The sequence below is a fragment of the Pseudorasbora parva genome, chromosome 17, assembly GCF_024679245.1.
Source record: "Pseudorasbora parva isolate DD20220531a chromosome 17, ASM2467924v1, whole genome shotgun sequence".
Taxonomy (NCBI): Eukaryota; Metazoa; Chordata; class Actinopteri; order Cypriniformes; family Gobionidae; genus Pseudorasbora; species Pseudorasbora parva.
In genome coordinates this window covers 18,694,607-18,715,675 of record NC_090188.1, presented here as the reverse complement: position 1 = coordinate 18,715,675, position 21,069 = coordinate 18,694,607, and the positions used below count along the sequence as shown (strand labels likewise).

The 21,069-nt window shown below is 36.0% G+C and overlaps 3 protein-coding genes across 3 annotated transcripts; all 3 read right to left on the bottom strand.

The window, feature by feature from the left end:
- Nucleotides 1–840: 840 nt before the first annotated feature.
- atoh7 (atonal bHLH transcription factor 7) lies at nucleotides 841–1,652 on the bottom strand. The gene has a single exon (XM_067422088.1). The coding sequence runs from the start codon at nucleotides 1,370–1,372 to the stop codon at nucleotides 965–967; it is 408 nt and encodes a 135-aa protein (XP_067278189.1). The 5' UTR covers nucleotides 1,373–1,652; the 3' UTR covers nucleotides 841–964.
- Nucleotides 1,653–9,440: 7,788 nt separating this feature from the next.
- Nucleotides 9,441–12,283, bottom strand: si:dkey-51a16.9 (RING finger protein 122). The gene is made up of 5 exons (XM_067421518.1): nucleotides 12,142–12,283; nucleotides 11,528–11,570; nucleotides 11,405–11,446; nucleotides 10,634–10,716; nucleotides 9,441–10,254 (listed from the first exon to the last, which is right to left on the bottom strand). Exons 1-5 carry the CDS (start codon nucleotides 12,249–12,251, stop codon nucleotides 10,134–10,136), a joined length of 399 nt encoding a protein of 132 aa, XP_067277619.1. The 5' UTR covers nucleotides 12,252–12,283; the 3' UTR covers nucleotides 9,441–10,133.
- A 2,981-nt stretch (nucleotides 12,284–15,264) lies between these two features.
- LOC137045059 (calcium homeostasis modulator protein 2-like) lies at nucleotides 15,265–19,843 on the bottom strand. Its single transcript, XM_067421517.1, has 4 exons — nucleotides 19,679–19,843; nucleotides 18,762–19,437; nucleotides 18,240–18,637; nucleotides 15,265–15,390 (listed from the first exon to the last, which is right to left on the bottom strand). The coding sequence occupies exons 2-3, from the start codon at nucleotides 19,305–19,307 to the stop codon at nucleotides 18,254–18,256; spliced, it is 930 nt and encodes a 309-aa protein (XP_067277618.1). The 5' UTR covers nucleotides 19,308–19,437; nucleotides 19,679–19,843; the 3' UTR covers nucleotides 15,265–15,390; nucleotides 18,240–18,253.
- Nucleotides 19,844–21,069: the final 1,226 nt, after the last annotated feature.

Here is a 21,069-nt window from a genome sequence, read left to right as displayed (position 1 = left end):
TTTACAATAAGGTTTTATTAGTTAACTTGAATGAACAATATTTCTACAGCATTTATTAATCTAAATAAATTTTAATTTCAACATTCACTAATACATTATTACAATCAAATGTGTTATTTGTTAACATTGTTCAATGCACTGTAAACTAACATGAACAAACAATATGACTGTATTTTTATGAACTAACATTAACGAAGATTAATAAATAAACAAGATAAAAGGGTGTTTTGTTCAGTAGTTAATTTTATGTTAATATATTAACTAATCTTAACCAATGAAACATTATTGTAAAATGTTACCAATTTTTAAAAAATAAAAAACTTTTTTTAAATATTTCAAATGAAGTATAAAAAATGGACAAAGTCTTTGATTTCAGTGTTTATTTGTGCACTGATTAATTGCACTATAAACAAAACATTTTAAATCCTGTTTAAACTACAGCTCAAATACAACATCTACCATACCAAACATTATATAGTTACAATAAAAAAAATTTAATTGTATTATATTACTATTATTATTCCATATTAATTTCCATATCGAGTTTAGTATACCAAAAAATCAACAAGAATATGGAACAGAAATGTAGGATGCCATTTTGGCAAAAATAAGATCACAGCGTAGTTTTTGTATGTTTTTCCAGCTTTGACTTAGCTGAGCACACACTATAAATAAAGATTTGATACAAAGCAGTAAAAAAAAAAAAAAAACACTGTGATCTGTGTTTTTATCGAGTCATTTACAACATGCATGATGGAAGATTTTCTAAAATTGTACAGAAAAACACTTTTTTGCAACAATTAAAGCAACTCTACCCCTAGAATGCTTTAGACTCTATAAGCTAATGATTTTAGAACCATAAACATAAAATATTACATAGTAATACATACATATTTACTGACTCCTGTATCTATGCAAAGAAAGATACAAGTAAACGCACCATTTCTTATCAGTCAGTGAGAGCTTAGACGCTTTCGTAATGGTAGAAAGAGGAATGCATGCAGTTATTTTCCACAGGGGAGTTATAGCTCATAAAGCAAGAATAGGTATCTGGCTGTAGGCCGTCAAGCTGTAGATTCAGCCAATCTTTCTGAGGAGCTGTGTGTCTGCTGGCATCGGTCAGGATTCGGTTTAGGGCCATAATGTAGCTCAGGGCCATCTGCAGCGTTTCATATTTGGAGAGTTTCTTGTCCTGACCCCACTGAGGAACCACTTTGCGGAGGCGGTCGAATGCGGTGTTCAGGCCCTGCATCCTTTTTCTCTCTCGAGCATTGGCTGCCATCCTTCGTCGCATGGCACTCTCAAACTTCTCTGGGTCTCTGGAGTCAGACTCCGACTCTGAATCTGCACAGCTCTGTCTGCGGGGCTTCATGACTTCAAAGGTCCTCAAAAGGCCAACGTTGGTCTTAAAAACAGATCCTTTGAGGTAAGAAGTTTCCTCAGACACAATGTCTTCTTCTTTCCCCTGTAGTGAAGTAAATCCAGATAGTGGTGCAGTCCTTGAGGTTCTGGTCTGCCATAAGGATGGCTGATGCTTATATAGAGCTCTAGTATTAACAGGTGGCAGCAGGTGGAGCCCCACCCTTATTGCTCCATCCAAACGTCCATTATTAATAATGAAACACACATATCCAACAGCAGGACTAGTGCACTCAAACTAGCTCCCCACCCCAACCCCCATTAACTCAAACTTAAATGACATTCCAATTAACTTTGGCTGGTCTATCACTGAAACCATGCGTTACAAACAGATAACTTACCATCTGGCCAGGGCCACTGCAACAACCAGGGGTGGATGACAAGGACTATTACCTAATTAAATGCATGCATCTTTAAGCAACCATGACATGTTTGCATCTCTTAGGCAAGAACATTGTTTACCAGTCATTGGCTACATGCAGTCAATTTGATTCTGCCTATTTATTTTACAGTATTATAGCTCTCAAAATGATGTGAAGACTTGAATTATGAATATGAATTAAAAACGTGAACATTTTTTTGCTGTTGATATAAATGTATAACATACTGTATGTTAATTGTATGCATATAATATATATATATATATATATATATATATATATATATATATATATATATATATAATATAATATTTATACATATTATTATATATAATATTTATAGTCATATAATATATACACACACCATTAATGTTGTTATTAATCTACTATACTGCTATATTAGAATATTTCATACTATAAATATATAATGTATTATTAATATTTAAGATAGAACATTTGATATTTATTTTAATATAATATATAAAACAATATAATATATTACATACATGCTTAATGTACTATATGTAAATTGTGTTAAATATTAATATATAAATGATATTATATATAGAAGTAATAATGTTCGTACCTTAATGTTTGGTAGACCGGATTATAAACTACATAAGTAAATTGATGACAACACCACATGAAAGACATTTCTGGGACAATAAATAATTGATTTGAGTGTCTCCAAGGAACTGAGACAGACAGAAGGCTTCGACAAGCTGTCTATCTCAATCTGTTCAACACGAATCAAATAAAGCCAGATTCAGACAGTCATTGACAGTTAAAGCTTCACCCAATATCATTATTGCTACCTTGGGAGGGTATTTATATATCTACACAAATACAGTGTTTCTCTTTTACATATTTTCTTGTGGGTACACACAATCATATACATCAGTAAGTTTTGTGTAAATCTCTGGATCTTGTGCATAATTCATGCTCCAGCTGATTGTGTTATTCAAGCCTTATAAACTCATGCTGTCAGGTCATTTTGCATTGAACAAGTAATTTTGCTGGTTTGATTTCATTGATTGCAAATTGGCATGGCTGGCCAGCTGCTGCTTGTCTTGTTTAAAGGGCTTGGTCCAGACATGTAGAACAGCCTTGTTTTTCACTCATTCACATGATCGGCTTGTCTGGGGTCCGAGGCTGTCCTATGCAAAAAGGCCATATGGTACAAGCTAGTCCTGTAAACTTTGAGACAGTGTTGAGCAGATTAAAGATTTACACAGTCTTGAAGAGGGGAAAGTGAGAATGTCTATTATCAGTTTAACAGCTTAAGCCCGGATTTACTAAATCTGATTTTCATTAAAGCTTCAAGCAGTTACCATTGATTCCAGAGGAGAAAATGTTTCGGATGTGTAATCCTCCAAACCAAGGAAAAGTGACAATCTGTTGCAATGATTAAACTCCTACTTAACATGTCACCCTGACAGCCAAACCAAAGGCCTAAAAAGATGAGTCTGCGTACTGCTTCATTTTATTAGTAAGTTCTTTTAAAGTTCATCTATATGACATTATGATCTCTGAGCTATGAGTATAAACTGCTGTGGTCATTTAAATAAACATAACCTATTAATAAATGGCCACAGAGACAATGGCTGATGTTTATTTCCATTTGGAGAACAACCCGTTTTAAGTTTGCTGACTTTAAACGCACACATTTAAAAGTGTTTTAATCAAATTTATAGAAAAGGCATACTGACCAATGAGGTCATTCAGAAAAGTGAGGCATATTGTGTAAACACTGACCCCCATAGATGACGAGAATTGAACCCCCACCCCAGCCCATCAACACCCTCAAAATAGGGCATCTGGTGAGATGAGGCTAGTCACTGTAATTAGGTCAAGCAAGGTGCTTGTGATTTCATGCCTATTTGAACCCTTTTTTCCCCTTCTGGTTGTTATGTTAACTGGTCGATGGAGTCTTATTGTAGTCAGTCAATCAGACAAAAGAATCCATTTATTTACCATCATTATAATAATAATAATTATTATTATTACTTATAGAAACATATCTACATATTGTTTTCTTTTTTCTATAAGTTGTATATTTATTTAAAAATCTCCAGAAATGTAATCATCATATTGAGTTTGATGTAGCAAAAATGTGCATATTAGCACTTTTTAAATCAGCTTAATACATAAATGAATCAAAAATTGCTTGGCAAACCAGTACTCCCAAAATGCTGTCAGAGCTCGAGATGTGAAACTTTAATAGATTATATAATTGATGTTATATAAATGTTCCCAAATTTCATAAAATGGCAAAAAAGGTTTATTTTTATATATATAGCATCACTGGTTAATCATAAAAGTTTTACGGCAGTTTTAGTTGTTGTTGTTTTTGTTTTGTTTGCCATTCAGATTCAGACATTGCTTTTTTATACAGTGGAACAACAAAAAGGAGATGCTCTGTAATAACAGCAAAATAGAGAGAAACAAAAAATGATTTTACGTTTGTCATTAATCAAAATTCATAAACAGGCTTCATTTAAAATAATAATAATAATAATAATAATAATAATAATAATAATAATAATAATAATAATAATAATAATAATAATAATAATTGCATGTGACTATCACTTTGGAGCAACTGCCTTTTTCTTCAATGTGAAAGTACAGAAAAATGCCAGCAAGTAATCAAAACGCACTGGAACCAAAATATATTTCTAGTATTGATATGCAAAAAAAAAAAGAAAAAAAAAAGAAAAAACATTCAAACCACACAACACAGGCTACAGCTGTCCTTTTAACAAAGTATATGTGGAGAGCAGGTATGGTTTTAAGATGGGGAGAGTTGTAACATCACCAATTCCACAAATCAGGGATAAGCTAGGAGACCTATGATCATTTCATTATTTTCCCACTTCCTTCCAGATTCCATATGAATGGTTGTCAAGGTTGTAAATAGGTACATGCAGATTTGATAAAGAAAACATTTATTTAAATAAAAAAAGAATATGTATTATATTTTTTTTATTACTAAAACTATATTTTGTTTAGTACTTAACTTTTTGCAGATTCAATGAAAAATCACCATTGTTACTCTGATTGAGAATATTCAAACATAGACGCAAACAAATTTACAGTTGAAAAAGAAAGTTGTTGTCATTATTGCTCACCCTTACGTTGTTCCAAACCTGTTTGAGTGTTTTGTTCCATTGAACACAAAAGAAGATATTTTGAAGAACAACCAAACAGAACTGACTGCTAGGAATTTTGTTCTATTAGACGAATTTACAGCATGCACAAACTCCAGGGTCAAAAACTGGATTTGGGCTGTTGTCAATAACAGAAATATTTGTTTTATTATTGTTTCAATAAACCTATTTTTGGAGCATATTGCATGGTGTGGCCACTGTTTTTACTTCTTTTGTAGCTATACTTTACCGAAGAATGTTATAACCTCCGCTAGTGGGGTAGATTGTAACAAAGGCACACCATGTATTTGACATCAACTCATTAGGGCTGTACTATTATTGGAGTGATTTGAATTCGTGGGTATTTATTTTGTACAATGCTTAAGCAAAATGTGTTACAACCACACCCGGTCTCCCCCTGTATGTGTTGAAACTTGCTAGACTAAAAAGAAAGCAATGTTTCTTGATAAATTCTACTATATGATGGATAATATTATAGCAACATATATAGCTGTATAAATAAACTACAATGCATTAATTAATAAGTAGATTCACATTCCTTCTCCCTGCAATTGTGTATAAAAATACAACCATCCCAATTCAGCTGGGATTAAACAGGCTAGCTGAGAGAGGTTGGAAATGACTATTTGAAAAGGTGAATTGACAGTCATCTTAATTTAACCCATGCAGTTGCGTCACATGTTAAGGCACATCTGAAAACACACTGAAGACTGACATATGTAGCCTATAAGAAACAGGCTACTATATTCGCGTTAGTTAGTTACTATATTAGATAAGAGTTTTAATTACTTTTTGATAAATATCGCCATCTATCGTCCATTAAAAACAATGCAAACTAATAACAAGGTGACCGCATTTAGTTCACCCAAAAAGGAAAATTATCCCGTCATGATTTAGGCTACTCACCCTAAAGTCATCCTAGGTGTATGTGAAATTCTTTTTTAAGACAAACACAATCGAAGTAATATTATAAATGTCCAACTCCTACTCTTCTAAGCTTTATAATGGCAGTGACGTTGCTCTGTTTTTGAAGTCCATAAAAGTACCTATATCCATCATAAAACTGGTCCACACGGCTAGGGGGGTTAATAAAGGCCTTCTGGAGCAAATCGATGCGTTTGTGTAAAAAAAAATCCACATTTAAAACTTTATAAAGTCAATTAGCTTCCGGCGAATCACCTTTCGTATTCAACTTATGGAAAAAGTGCCCGCCTCTAGCAGTTCAGAAGGCTCAGACGTAATGTAACTGGTGTGCAATGTGGTCAGACATAGCATATTGTTAATATAACATTGTTAATATAACTCAATATAAATATTTTTTTAATATTTTATATTTTATTCGTCTGAAAGAAGAATGTCATATACACCTAGGATGGGCTAATTTTGGGGTAACCTTTTAATTCTTGCTGCAATACAACAATACATCAATTTCACTTTTTTAGAACATTGAGATGGATGGTGTCTTCTGAAAATAAACACATACAAATGTGCCTACAGTATTTTCTGTCTGCTTCTCATTATTTTCATGCATTTATACAGGTATCAATTATTATTTTTTATATATGATTTTAAATGCTTTTTGGAACTTATGAGACCACTTAACATTTAAAAAACAATGTTAAGTGGTCTCATTTTTTTCCAGAGCTGTAGTCATACGTGATTCTGACCTCCAGGTGGCGCTCGGTCCACTCTTTTCAGTAGTTATTAATGAATTTTCACTGCTTTCAGTTGAAAAAAAGACCATAAGCAAAGCGTAAACACCAAGATGAAGCTGTTGCTTAAGGTAATTTGGTGTCATTTGATATGAGTTAATATACATTGCTACACAAACAAGCTCTAATTTAATCCGTTAGTAGGCTAAGCAAGCATATTTCTTAATTTCCTCCTTGATGAGAAGAAACTTCCTTCACAAGTATTTATACAAGGATGAGAAGTATTTAGAATATTAACGAGCATTTAGAGCGACTCACAAAAGTGTTCAGTTTGAGCACCAGAAAGTGAAGCCTCTGTGTTTCATTGCTGTGTGAGTCACTGCATGTGGTTAGCTAGTGTAAATCATGGCATTGTAAGTAGCCTACATGCTAATTTGTGGTGACAGTTTAAAACAAAACAGGAAATTAAAGCTAATGATTATGCATATAAATGCTAATATATTGACATAGCTGTGAATCTAGCCTTGTGTATATTATCACTTTATTGGCCTTTCTGAGGCAATATTTTAGCCTTGCAAAATGTCAGACATCCTCAAGTAACACATTGCAGCAGATCCCCATATGTCAGCAAATCTGTACAATATTATTCACCTCTTTTTTATAAGAAGAATTGCTTGTCCAGTCCAACACTCAGAGAACATGTCTCTGAGCTCCGCAGCTGCTTCTAGCAATTCACTTGGCCACAAAGATTATAGGAGCTGACCACCCTATAGCTTTTAAAATAACAAGACTTTCATTAATGTGTTTTGCTGACTCTTGCACTAGGCGTGTTGTTTAAGCATAACAAATAGAAGATGCAGAGAAATTCAAACGAAGATAATTCAGTTATCACATAAGTCATAATTTCATTTGTCACTTTGCATTGAGTCATGGAGAAACATGTTATGGGCTATGGAGGGTTATCTTCATTATCTTTTATTTTCTTCTGGATAGTATCATATTTAAAAGGGGGGTGAAATGCTGTTTCATGCATACTGAGCTTTTTGTTGGATGTTTGATGGAGTATTTCTGTGTCAAAAATATTCCTTCCTGTTTCTCACAAGTTTCGGAGAGTTTTTTTCGAGTATGGGTCGGCTTGACGTCGACAGAGTGGAAGGTCCTTGTATGGGCCGTATGGGCTCTTCTCCCAGAAGGGTGCGCGCGTGACCATAGCGAGAGAGGAAATGCACGCCGCCCATAAACACTGCTCTCAGGTGCAGATCCAGTCGTCCGTGCAACACTTCTGTCGCACCGCGCTTCACTTTATTCCTATGGTGATGTCAAGCGACTTCAACGCTTCAGCACAGCATTCCGGGAAGGCAGCGCTGCATTTGAACGTTGAAACGGCACAACATCGCGCTTCAGTCGCGTTGCAAAAGTGGATCTCCACGGTCTCTGCTGTCACAGGACCTCACGAAAATCAACAGTTATCAAAGAACTGTGTTTTTGATGGAGCGGTCCCAGCGATAAAGGTTCGCTGTCGTGCTTTGAAAGCAGGCGATGAGTAAAACTGCTTCAAATGTCTATGTTTTTGGCTATCGTCGCGTAAGTAAACATCAGTAAACAACATTATCGTGTATAACGTTAGTTAATTTGATCAATGGAGCATGATATCTATGGTGTGTGTTTAAATACATTTGTTTAGCTGACCACTATAGGTGTCAGTTTGTTTATTGTAAAACCACCCAAAAATAAACCTTGCGTTCTCACAAAGCGTGCTTCATCATTCAAATGCGCTAACGGTTACTCCATTGTTGTTCTATGTATAACGTTACACTAGTCTGACGTGCAAAACCGTTTTACTTGCTACGGCTAATGTTTAGTCGCATACAATAGTCCATAAACCGAATCATGTCCTCATAAACTGCGAGTAAACACACACAAATGTCGACTAAATACAGTACATACCACAGAGACGGACAACCTGCTGTTGTTGTTTCTCCTGTTCAATTTATTTCAGCCTCTGGATCTGATTCTGGATCATATCTGTATTAGTTGAATCTGATTGATATAGCGATGGTTTATTTAGGGTAGCGTTTTCTTCTCCACGCTTGAGGACGTTACCGCTTTGTGCGCGCTCGTCATTCTGTAGCTCCGCCCACACGATACGCCTCCAGCCGCTCTGTGTTTTTCGTAAAAAGACTCGGTACAGTCTATATTTCTTTTATAAATATAATAAAACTAAAGACTTTTCGGAGATATGAAGGATGCAATACTACTCTATAGGTACTCAAGATTGACATGAGATTGACTGATACTGAGTGTGCCCCCCCCCCCCCCCCTTTAAGCACTAATGTTTCAAAGTTTGGGTTAGACTGGGTTAGATAGAAAGATTAGATAGATAGAAGATAGAAAAAAGAAGACAAAAGTGTAATGCTCACTAAAGCTGAATTTATTTGATTAAAAATTCAGTAAGAAGTAAACACTTAAAAACGACATATATTTTAATATATTTTAAAAATTATTTTGTTTGACTTTTCGTTCACTTCTACAATCTTCAGTGTCACATGGTCCTTCAGAAATCATTCTAATATGCTGATTTGCTTCTCAAAAAATATATTTTTATTATTATCATTGTTGAAAACAGTTGTGCTGAATATTTTTGTGAATTCATCCTTTTATGCATCCCTTTTAGTATTAAAGTATAAAAAAGCTGATACAAGTAATTTGCAGATTTTTGGTAACAAGGGTAACAATCTTTTATGTTCCAAAAAAAAAAGGTTTCTATTCATGGAAATGTCATATAATTTTTCATAGAAATGAATAAACACAAAAATGGGTTTCATCACAGAAACTTTACATTTTATTGAGAGCCATATATAGTACAAAACATTCACCTTAAATAACTTAAATTAGGCCAAATTCCATCCGAATTGGAAGGTTCCAGATTACAACATGGGTTCTCACCAAGACCATGAGGTCCCTTTAGCACTCAGAACACTCTAAAGAAACACATGTATAAATGTGTGAAATGTCAAAATATTGGCAAGAGTAAAAACGATGAGCTCACAGATCCTTAAAGTCAGGATTTGGGACACTGAGCAGCTCCTAACTTTGGATTCTGTAACTAGGCATTCCTAAACTTGACTCTTCATGATAGTAATAGTGACCAGAGTCTCTCTTAGACGGGGACTACTGTATGATTGCACATATTGCACAGTGTCAACTTAGACCTCATGTTTTGTGCATCTCCCCTGGTTTTAATATTCTTCTTCATCATTTTGGAGTCCACAAGGCAAGCTACAGTACACTATGACCAAGAACACGGCACATCAGTTCAGTTCCAACTGGGAAAATCCCACTTCCCTTCCCTCCCCCCATCTATGCAGGAGAAATCTGTTGATTGGTGGACAGGGGCGGCGGATGTGTATTTGGGACTAGTCCACCCGCTCCAGTAGTGTGGTGATTTTTAATGCTGTTCTTAGGTGTGTGCGAGAGCCTGCCTATCTCTGAGCAGCGACGTCCCTCTTCTGTCACACCTCCAGGGGGTTCTGGGGCCCCTCAGCCCCCTGCAGAGGGTCTGGCTGGAGCCTGCAGATGGGTTTGTTGCACATGGGGCAGACGCTGCGGATTTCCAGCCACTTCACCAGACACCTGAGCAGGAGACAAGGTGAAAAGAGGAGAGACGGGTTATGCATCAGCTATCTATAGACTCAACGCTGTTTTGCATTATAGCCATGTCAAAAGATGACAAGCTGAAACTTTAGAATGTCTTTGAGAAACAAACAGTATGACAGATGTTCCTCAAGGCAATGCCTTGACAGATTAATTTGTAGTTCCTCCATATTTTCCTTCTTGCATTAGTTGCCAATATTCTGTGTCAGGAATCTATGGCATGCAGTTGTTTTAAATGTTCACATAGTAATGCATCAATCAGTGTTTTAAAATGTGGCATCCAATTGCATTATTTACAAAAATACAGAAACCAAATGAGAAAGGTTGGAAAGGGTGTCAAGATGGTGAAAGAGCTTACTTCTTGTGAAACGCATGAGAACAAGGGCAAACCCCTAGTTCATCCCGGCTCCGAAACTCTTCCAGACAAACTGCACAGGTCTGCTGCAAAGGGAAAGAGGATGATTGGAGGGGAAAAACAGACAAACAAGAGGCTTTCTACACTGTAAAAAATTATTTAGAAAAAAAGTTACCTGGTTGCCTTAAAATTTTGTGTTCATTAAAATTAAAATTTTGAGTTGATACAATTAACATTTTTTGAGATTTGACAACATTTATTAAAATATTATTAAAAATGTTTGTAAGCATATTGGGTAATTGTGTGTGTTTTATTTTTGATAATCCAGTGAAACATGCCAAATAGTGCTATTTTTATGATTTATCAATTTTTTTATGTGGTTCAGATACAATAATATTTTGAGTTTCTATTTATTAAACAAATTTCCTTGTATCAACTTAAATTTTTAATTTCAATAAACTCAAAATTTTAAGGCAACCAGGTTACTTACTTTTTTAAGTTTTTTTAACCCAACAAAAACCAAAAAAAATTTTTTACAGTGTATTTATGTAAATGTTCCAATTTCAATACATTTAAACAATTGTAATGGTTCAAGAAATTGTTCATTCAACTACAGGGATAAACTTGTTGGAAAAAAGAAGAAATAAAGAAATGTAGATGTATAGTAATAAAACATACAGGTTTGGAATGACATGAGAGTAAATACATTTTAATAATTATATATATTTTTTATGTTCAGGTGAACTAAAGGTATTCATTTTGGCCGATACTTACTCCAAGAAGACTCAATTTTTTCCCTGGACCTTTTAGAACGACCTGTAAAAAAAGTAATTGATATGTCTATCATAAACTCAATGCATACTTCCTCATAAAGAAAAAAATATACCTTAACCATACCTCATTATATCCATATTGTTCTTGTGTGCCCTGTCGCCTCAGTCTGTGAAATATAAAAATGTTTGTTGCTTTACACAGATTAAAAAGTATGTTGTGCCACTTTAGAATAATGGTCATTAGTTAACTACACTTACAAAACATTTATTTATCTTTGTTAATGTAATTTCAACATTTACTAATGCATTATTAAAATCTTGTTAACATTAGTTAATGCACTGTGAACTAACATGAACAGCTGAATTTGTATTAACTAATGTTAACAAAGATGAACAAATGTACTGCTCATGGTTAGTTCATGTTAATAATGTTAACTAATGACCGTTCAATCTTTCACTACTGCACTGCAGTTTGATGCACTATATTTTACCTTACTGAAATATTGTATTGTTATTGTATTATTGATATTTGTTTTCTTTTATAACTACAGAAAGGACTGAGTTACCACTGTGTAAGAAATAAAATGTGCTACTTGCCTTGCGATGCATGATACAGCCCAATTATCTTATAATATTATGCAATTTTATAGCATTTCTATTGTAGCAAGTAGCCTACCAACTTAATTTTTATTTACCCATAACAATTAAACTATTTAGTTATTTATTTATTAAGTATACCTGAACAGGTAACAACAGAAGATCATGCTCAACATGAAGATGAAGAGGCCTATCCCAAGAATGATGACATAGACATTGAGTGGAAGACGACCGGTAATGTCTGTGGTCATTTTGCAGAACTTGTCTGTAATCCTTTAGTCTGTGTCACATAGGCATGCTGCAAGAGAAAAAATATTTTGGTTAAAAATATTTTTTGAGTTGATGGTGAGTCTTTTTTTTTTAATCACTAAAACATTGATTTGATCACCCATCAGTCATGAAGTGAGTGAGTGGGTCGCATATTTCTTGTCAGACCCTTGAAAGGCAACACACATCCCTGTGATTCTCATGTGTACTCTTCTCAGTGGCCCCTGCATGCATATTGCATACTGTGAGCCTGAGGACTGTCCTCGTGTTTCTCAACTTCATGTAACACTGCTCTCATTGTTGGACCTCACCGAGCAGCATGAACTTTTCACTGTAATACATCTTTTAAAACTGAAAAACAAGAGATGTCACAGTGTGGTGTCGGATGATGTGTTCAACAGCTAAGCGCAACCGGTTTTGTTTTTAAAGTTCTTTATTTACTGTATAGTTTATTATAGAACATACCAGGGTTCTATCCCTCAAAACAAGTGAGGATAAAATACAACAAAAAAAAGATTTTTTCTCTTTTTGTATTTTTTCAAATAACAGCAAAATACCATGACTAATCATTCTAATGCACACTCTGTTAATACAACATATTATTAATGCAGAATTTTCATGCAGTCAGATTGATGCAATATTATGGTCTTTGTTTTGACTGAGAACACTTCTCAAAATGACCATCTTTTGTGTTCATTTATTAAGTTGTTCATTTACTTAAGTCTTGTAGAAGTCCTCCAAAAGTCCTGCATGTACCATGTTGACTTTCAGGGTTCAAGCTATTTCATCACACGCTGGAGAATTTCCAGAGCAGTGAACATTGTTCAGACAACAATGGTTTAACCTATATCCTGAGGCAACACATGTAAACAGCGACACAAACACACTCAGCTGATGTTACAAGGCTTTTAGTTGTATATAGGAGAAAAATGGGCATCTCTTAATCCAAAACGATTCAGTTGTCTATATCATTTGATATCAATAATATCGCCCTGGGCTTTCTGACAAAAGTATTAATGTTTTCAATAGCTTGACGGTTAATATTTTCAAACTGCCGTAGACTAAAACACTGTTAACATAAAAAGACATACACACACTTCATTGTGCTGTGCTTGTGGATTAAACAAAAGCAGACAAGAAACGCTCCATTGTGCTGAAGCGCCGAGACAGTAAATGAAAATGTGTTTTACTTAGTGCACTTTTTGTAAAAAGGTTTAAAAGACACTCAAATTTTACTTTATAGGTCGACTCCAACAAAACAAAACAAAAAAGAAGGAAAAGAAACAAATGCTGCTCCAGGATCAGTAGTTCCTAATGGGGAAACAATGCAGGTTAACAATGATTTAAACAGTATACTGTATGTCAAGCCCTTTAAATACAAGTAATGGGTTTTATTTCCTTTAGTTTAAACATTAAACTATTATTTTTCTTATTGGATACAGATTTGCATTTTCAAAGGAGAGAGCATTTGGCAACGAGAGTGAAGCCTGGCCAATTGTCTGTGCATAAAGACAAACACTAGTGGTGCACCCTTTCTGCCATAAAGCCACCATCTGGTCTATCTATGAGGGGTTGAGGGGGAGGCAAGAGATATGCAGGCCTCACCATCCCAGGCAGGAAGCACCATTTGGGTGAACACAATAATAATAACTGACCGCAGGGGTTGAATGCTGCCAAATAACCAAACAATGTTTTGTCTCTCACAACAGACAGACACAAAGTGTGTGCTCTGCACAAGTTCAGGTCATGGAAGAGTTTGCCAAACAGGAGAAAGGTAAAAAGGCTTGGGTTTTCAGGTGAAGGAGGGGTGGTAGTAATTTAAGGAGCATTTTGGTTAAACATTGATAGAAAGCCAATGGGAGGGTCGTGGCTCTGTGCATAACACATGGTTAGGGAGCTCAGATTATAGCCACTGAGGGAACAAAAGGAGGAGGGGGTTATGATTCATACTCACCGTTACACCACTGGATAGGTGCTATATTGCTCCACAGTACCAAATGATCCAGCAACTTGTGTCCAAGGAGACAACGTTGAAACCGAGCCAAAGGAGTGGGCCGATCCCCTCACTCAAAACTAGATGAATATTACAAGTTTTACACTTCCAAAACTCCTACCACAAAAGCTTCAAATCTTCAGTGCCTCTGGTTAACACATTACGGTCACCCAGAAGCTCTTCACTGGCATATGGAGGGAGGCAGGGCGATTCTGTTTTCTTTGTGTTGAAACATTTACAAAGACAAGTCAGTCATTGTCGAGACCTGTGTCAACACAGGCACAGATATCAACACCTACTCCTCAGTATCTAAAACGTTTTGCGCAACCACAGGCAAGTTAAAAGAAAACCAAGTGCTCTTTTTTCCAGCATCATGATCCAAAAGCAAGCGGCAGCACACAATATATGTAAAATTTCTGATGTGTTTTTCACATCAACAAAGGATCACCATCTACCTCCGCTTGACGTGAAGTTGTTGTCACTGGCTTGTTTCATTTTTTACCTCTGTAGAGTCACGATAACAAAGCAGTGAGAGAGAAAATGTACGTTACAGAGAGTCACAGATTTCTTTGTCTATCTTCAAAACATTGTCACAAAGCTCACCCCTTCCACTGCTGCCGTCAGCCACTCTCCTTTAGTCTTCTCGCTCAAGATTATCGCCCTCACGTTACAATCAACGTTTTTTTTCCCCCGTAACAAAGAAAGAGGAAGAGCAGTGGCATACAGCCGTCAGAGCGAGAGCTTGTGAGTGCAGCCCATTCAAAGCTGTGTCTTCCTCACACCATCTGGTCTGGCTTCTCTGCTGCAAATACACAAAGGATAAAATGCATTTTCCAGACAAAGTGATGAGATTCCTGTGTGTTTCCTGTCGCCTTTTCCAGCAGCCCTGCCTCCACGTAATGGTGCCGATGACTTCTCTCCTGCTCAGTTTGTAAACAGATCTCTGCTCATGTGATTCGCTGTCTGGATCACAGCTCTCCTTTCACCCGCCCCCTCCTCGCTCTCCCCCTCTCTTTTTCTATCCTGTGCTCTTTCTCTTCCTCCTACTTCTCTCCAGCTGAAGGCTATTAGGAGGTGACGGTGGCCAGGCGAGCAGACAGCCAGGCAGAGTCAGATTTTCTCTGATGAGTCTGTGTAACACAGGGATGTGAAGGGGAATGAGGGATGGTACACTTAGCTTGACTGGCAGTCACAAAAACAGCAAAAGACAACAGAGTAAAAACAGCGAGAGACTGCCGCAAAAGCGGGAATAGATTAGGATAGAATCTGAGGATATTCTGAGAGCAACCCTACCATAAAGCAAAAATAAATAAATAAAAAAGAGCATGTGACAGAAGCAGTGACGCCAGTGATTTTGTCACAGCAAATAAATAAATAAAAATAAAAATACAGATAATTACACAGTTCCAGTCATGCATCGAAAGGAAATATGCAACTAGTGTATCCTGTTGCACAATATCAGTGTGAATTGATAAAAGGTGTTTTACATAATCTTTTACATAGATTAAATACATTTTGCATGATTTAAAAATATCTCATAATTCATTCTTAATTATTTCTGAATTTGAATATTATTTGTGCTTTAAGGTATATAATATTAAATAACATTACAGCTAAAAGCAATAAGCCCTTTTAACTTTAAAACCGTGTAAACATGAGTATTATTTACATCTTCTAGCTATACGATTTAAACAGTAAGCATTTTAATGTTTACAAATGGCCACCATTCACTTCCATTGTAAGTGTCTCACAGTAACCCATTATGCCACAAAATCTATTGATTGATTCACAAAACTTACATTTCTTGTCTACTCTGAGCAAATGATGCAGTCACATTACTTTTGTGTTGCACTTTTAAGATTTTAATTTGTGAACTTGCTTCCAGTAAACTCTGATGAATTTGAGCCACCAAATTTTTCTCTCAGCCCTCAGTTAACTGGACATATGAACAAATATCATGAAAAGATCCACTTGACCTCTTCACCAACCCCATGAAATCCAAAGGGATTAGTAATCTGACCATTTCTATTCTCCCACCAAATCAATCACCCTGTCGCTTCCTTCACTGTCACTGTTTTATATTATCAATTTTTTTTAAACTATACTCAATTAATCCTTTATTTTCACACCCTCAGACAACCCTCACAAATCACTGCACGCTTGGCAATCATCTCTGCCTGGATGAACACCCATCACCCGAAAGCTGAAATGATCAAAAACCAAGCTGTTGTTCATTCAAGCCAAAAAGCACCCTTTGCCAAGACCTTATCATTTCAATAGAAAACTCAACATCTCACCCACACAGAAAGCAAAAAATCTTAGCGTCACACTGGACAATGTCTTGTCAATTGCAACCCACTTACTAACCACAGTTATACCATGCAGATTTCTTCTGCAGAACATTTGCCAGACTGTAGTAAGCACTAGTCTGACTAACGAGACTGCTCTTGTCTCAACTACTGCAACTCCTGGACTACCTCCTAGCATATGCAAACAAACCTCTGCAGCCCGACTGATATTCAACCTTCCCATGTACTCCCATGTCACATCTCTGGTCCACCCCCTCAAAGGCTTTCTCAAGTTCAAAGTACTGTCCTAGCATCCAAGGCAGTTAGTTTTATACATCTTCCAAGGTTGTAATTTTTTTAGGTTATTTATTAAAGAACCTTTTTCCACTATAAGACACTTTTGTAGAATTGGTTCTATGTTAAAGCCACAATATGTATTTTTTTTGCCGCTAGAGGTTGCTTATTCAAAGCAAAGGAGTAGCTTGATGGCGCCTTGATTTCGCAGAGCTTTTATGCCGCAGACAACCGCGTACGCCTTTTCTGGTCATGCCAGAAAAGTGGGGTAATGCAGCGCTATTTTATCATATTAGATACATTATTTGAGTGTGTTGAAAGTTATAATATAATGCGAATCTGTGTGTTCGCTCAGCAGCTACTATGAAACACTTGTTGCACACTGCTGTAAGATCAATATTGTACTTGTGGTACATCGAGAAAACGAGATTTAATCAATAAGAATAAATGTGTTGAACAATATAACAATGATTTAATTTTTGTCGATGAATGTATCCAAACAGTTGCTCTCCTGTCTAATAAAACACATAACACGTCTTTGGTGTTTCCATGGTTTCTACAAAATAAAATCGAGGGTTACGCAGGTATGATGTCATACAGTTAAAATAGCTTCTTTCTCTGGGTTTAAACATTGTTGGAAACATTTGTGATAATGTAAACTTGTGCAATGTCAACAAAATGTGTATAATTTTCCTAGTGGTTTTTGGATAGTTTAATCAAAAAATCTTACATATTGTGCCTTTAAAGGTATGCCCCATAGAACCACAGAAGCCAATAAAGAAACTTTATTTTTAAGAGTGCAGGCAGTGTTGTATCTGCATCAGATTTAGTAGATTTATGTGCAGTACTTGTTTGTATTTGTACAGGAAACACTTCATTAGCATTACAAATTTCACTTTTGCCATCTGTTGATCTTGTGATGCTAACCACTTTTGGAGGTCATTCTGCATAAAATCATCTGCTAAAAGTATTAAATGTACATAAATTACATTTCATTATGTCAGTTAAAATAATAAGGTGTTTCGTTGTACTACTGAAGATGTTATTTATCATTAGACACTAATTTGTCAGATGCACTTTATTGCTTAGCAAAGGATAACACGAGGTCATCTCAACCTGAGAGTACATTATGTATCCTAAAACAGAACAAATAGACTGTTGTGCATATGAAAATATATTTGAGCTGCCAATCGCCTCTCTACAAAACTAATACATATTTTAAAAATGGAAAAATATATATTTTTAATAAAACAGGCCTATACAGCCTTTAGTAATAACTTTTAAAATAAAGCATGTACCATGTTTCATACCAAAGCATGTTTACTATGCAAAATAATAATAATAACAACTATAAAACGGCCACTGAAAAGAGAATTAAACAACACACAACTTGTTACCCTCAAATTCATTTTCAATCGCTGCACTCCTTTGTATACACGTCCCATTTGTTCAAGCGGCTGTACAGGGGAGTGTCATCGATCTCTCTGTACATGTAAACACCAGTCACGCGGTTCCACTCCAGTCTGGGAATTACATTTTTTATTCCCTGACAGCTTTCAAGAAGCTCCTTCTCATGATTTTCCAAAGCCGCAAAGCCAAAGAAGCTCTTGACACATTCAGCTGCATTGTATTTAGCGTGCACTTCAGCTGTACGTTGGAAAATATCTTGTTCGGTGGAACGATACTGGGACCAGTACGCCTCCTGCTGGTATCCAAGGGTAGAGCAGCAGTGTTTTAGACAAAGGAGCAGAAAGACTGTGAGGGAGATGATTCCCACCAGCAACCAGCCCAACAACTAGATGAATAAACGAGAAAAAGAGGTTACATATCATACAGAAGACATTTTTTCATGAAATCAGAAGTATTAATTCAATTAAGGACTATTACAAAACTATTTTAAAGTGATAAGTAGGGCCTACCTGGGATTCATATTGTAGCTGGCGTTCAATCACTCTTGAGTAGTTCATAAATGGAGCAGGTAAATCCTTGCATGGAAACCGGGCCATGGTTTCTGGAATCTTTGTAGTAGGAGGGAAATTATCCAAAGAAGAGGGGTCTACAAACTCACTCAAAGCACAGACATATGCCTCCCCTCGCAGGAGGGATATAACAGACCAAGTGATGGGGGCAACGGCTGCTCTTCCCACAATGGAGCCCAACAGAGCAAAAGCAGCAGTCATTGAGAGTTTCCGGCATTTTCTGGTGCGACACTCTGACACAACATCCCAGGTATTTCGATTGAGCATCAAGCCAATGACAAAGAAAGCTAGGGCTGGTACGCCAATGGCAGCTAGACCGTACAGGTAATTCTTCTTTGGGGAGCATGGACAGTTAAATGCAAAAATATTGTATGCTGTCTGACTGACCACTGTTCCTAAACCTATGAGACCATTGAAGATCATGACATCCTTACTCTTGAAGAAGAGTGCAATAAATTTGAAGTTTTCTGAGATGAGAGAAGCCATCTTGTCCTGATTTTCTTAATGTGAATTAACAGCGACTAAACAAAGTCTTTAAGGAGAGTCTTTGTAAATTAAACCTAAAACAATGACAAAGTCCGATGATTGAATTGATGATTGAGTTCTTTTTTGTTATCTGAAACCATCATACAAGAAAGCAGAAACATACTCAAAAAATCTAAATAAACAGAGAAACATAGATAAAAAGAAATATGCATGTGCACAGTTCGGATTACTATGAGACACGTTAAATTCAAAGACTAATTTCGAGCAGAAAAGCTTTTCGAGACAAATTCTCTTTGGGCAAGTCTCAGCGTGACACTTTGAGCCTAAAATAGAAGCCTAGCTGAAAACCATACAGAAACAGAAAGACTTACATTCCATTGCAATGAGGTACAAATGGTCTTGCTGAACATCCATAAAGTTACAATATGTACAACTAAATTCAGACAACAAAAGAAGCCTTTAAAACAAATGAGATTTCAGTAGGTATAGTTCATGTGGAAGTTGAGAGATCCCTCCTTCTCTCTTTCTTTTGTGTGCAGCAGCGCTGCCGCTGAATCATCAGCAGGAATTACATCTGGTTCCAGCCCCAGTGGAAAGTATGAGCATTTAACTAAAACAGGATGGGCAGCATAAATGAAAAAACTCCTCACATCCAGCAAAAAAAGTCAGCTGGAGAGATGGTTTCCCCATTATTATAGGGGTTATTCTTTCCTTTTTCTGATGAGATTGTGTTGATATTAGATTTTTTTTGTGAAAAAGTCCAAGACAGGATTGCACAATAACAAATGAACAAAACCATAACATTACGATTGTAAACGACCCAAAATCATTACAATTTCAATAGCACATTAAGTGTCACCAAACCTCGAGACTCAGACCTTTCCGAAGATATGTTTTGTCATAAGATTAAAACATTTTTGAATACAAAGTAATTCAAATCAATGTTGTAATATGAAACCTGACATCGCACACTATGGGAGGAGCACACTAAAGTATCATTTCCATGGAAATGCAATGTCTCATTTCAAAATGGTTTTCTTAGAATTTTAAGTTCATAAGCTTTCGAATGATACCTAATTTGTGATGATTACTAACATATGTGATACGAAAAAAAGGCAATAAATAAAAAGAGCACGAAATGAAGTGGTTTAACCACTATAGTCTGATGGCTGCAATAGTTTTATCATTCTACTGGAAATAATCTTTGTGAATGTGATTCCAACAATATTGTTTCTCTGTGCTGGTATAATTTTAGTTGTGATGTGGACTATGTGATATTCCTTCACATCTAGAATAATTTTTATAGTCTTGTCTTCATAGTTATCATTAGTTATTGTCCTTGTGGTGTGAAAAGGCCACGGGATTGTGACGCAAACAGATTCACGAAGCTAGAGACAGGTCGTTTTTTGCTAAAAGTTTATTGTGGTGTCATTGTTTGATACTGTAATCACAAAATGATGTAAAACTGCATCAGGTAGAATAGACTACACAATGACATCACTCAAATAGACTGGCCATCTTGATGAAAAATATGTAAAATTTGCTATAGCCCTAGTAAATGTTGAGTAACTTACCTTTCAGACAAAATTTGGCAACTGGTTTTCTTCCGCCAGACAGGATAGATCCAATGGAAGAGAACGACTGATGCTGATTGTCAAACTTTCTAAAATTCTGCTCCTCGCTCTCCTGCACAATTAACATAATCTTCTATGGAATGTCACAAACACAGGAAGTGGGGTGGCAAACAGTGAAATGTCCTAAT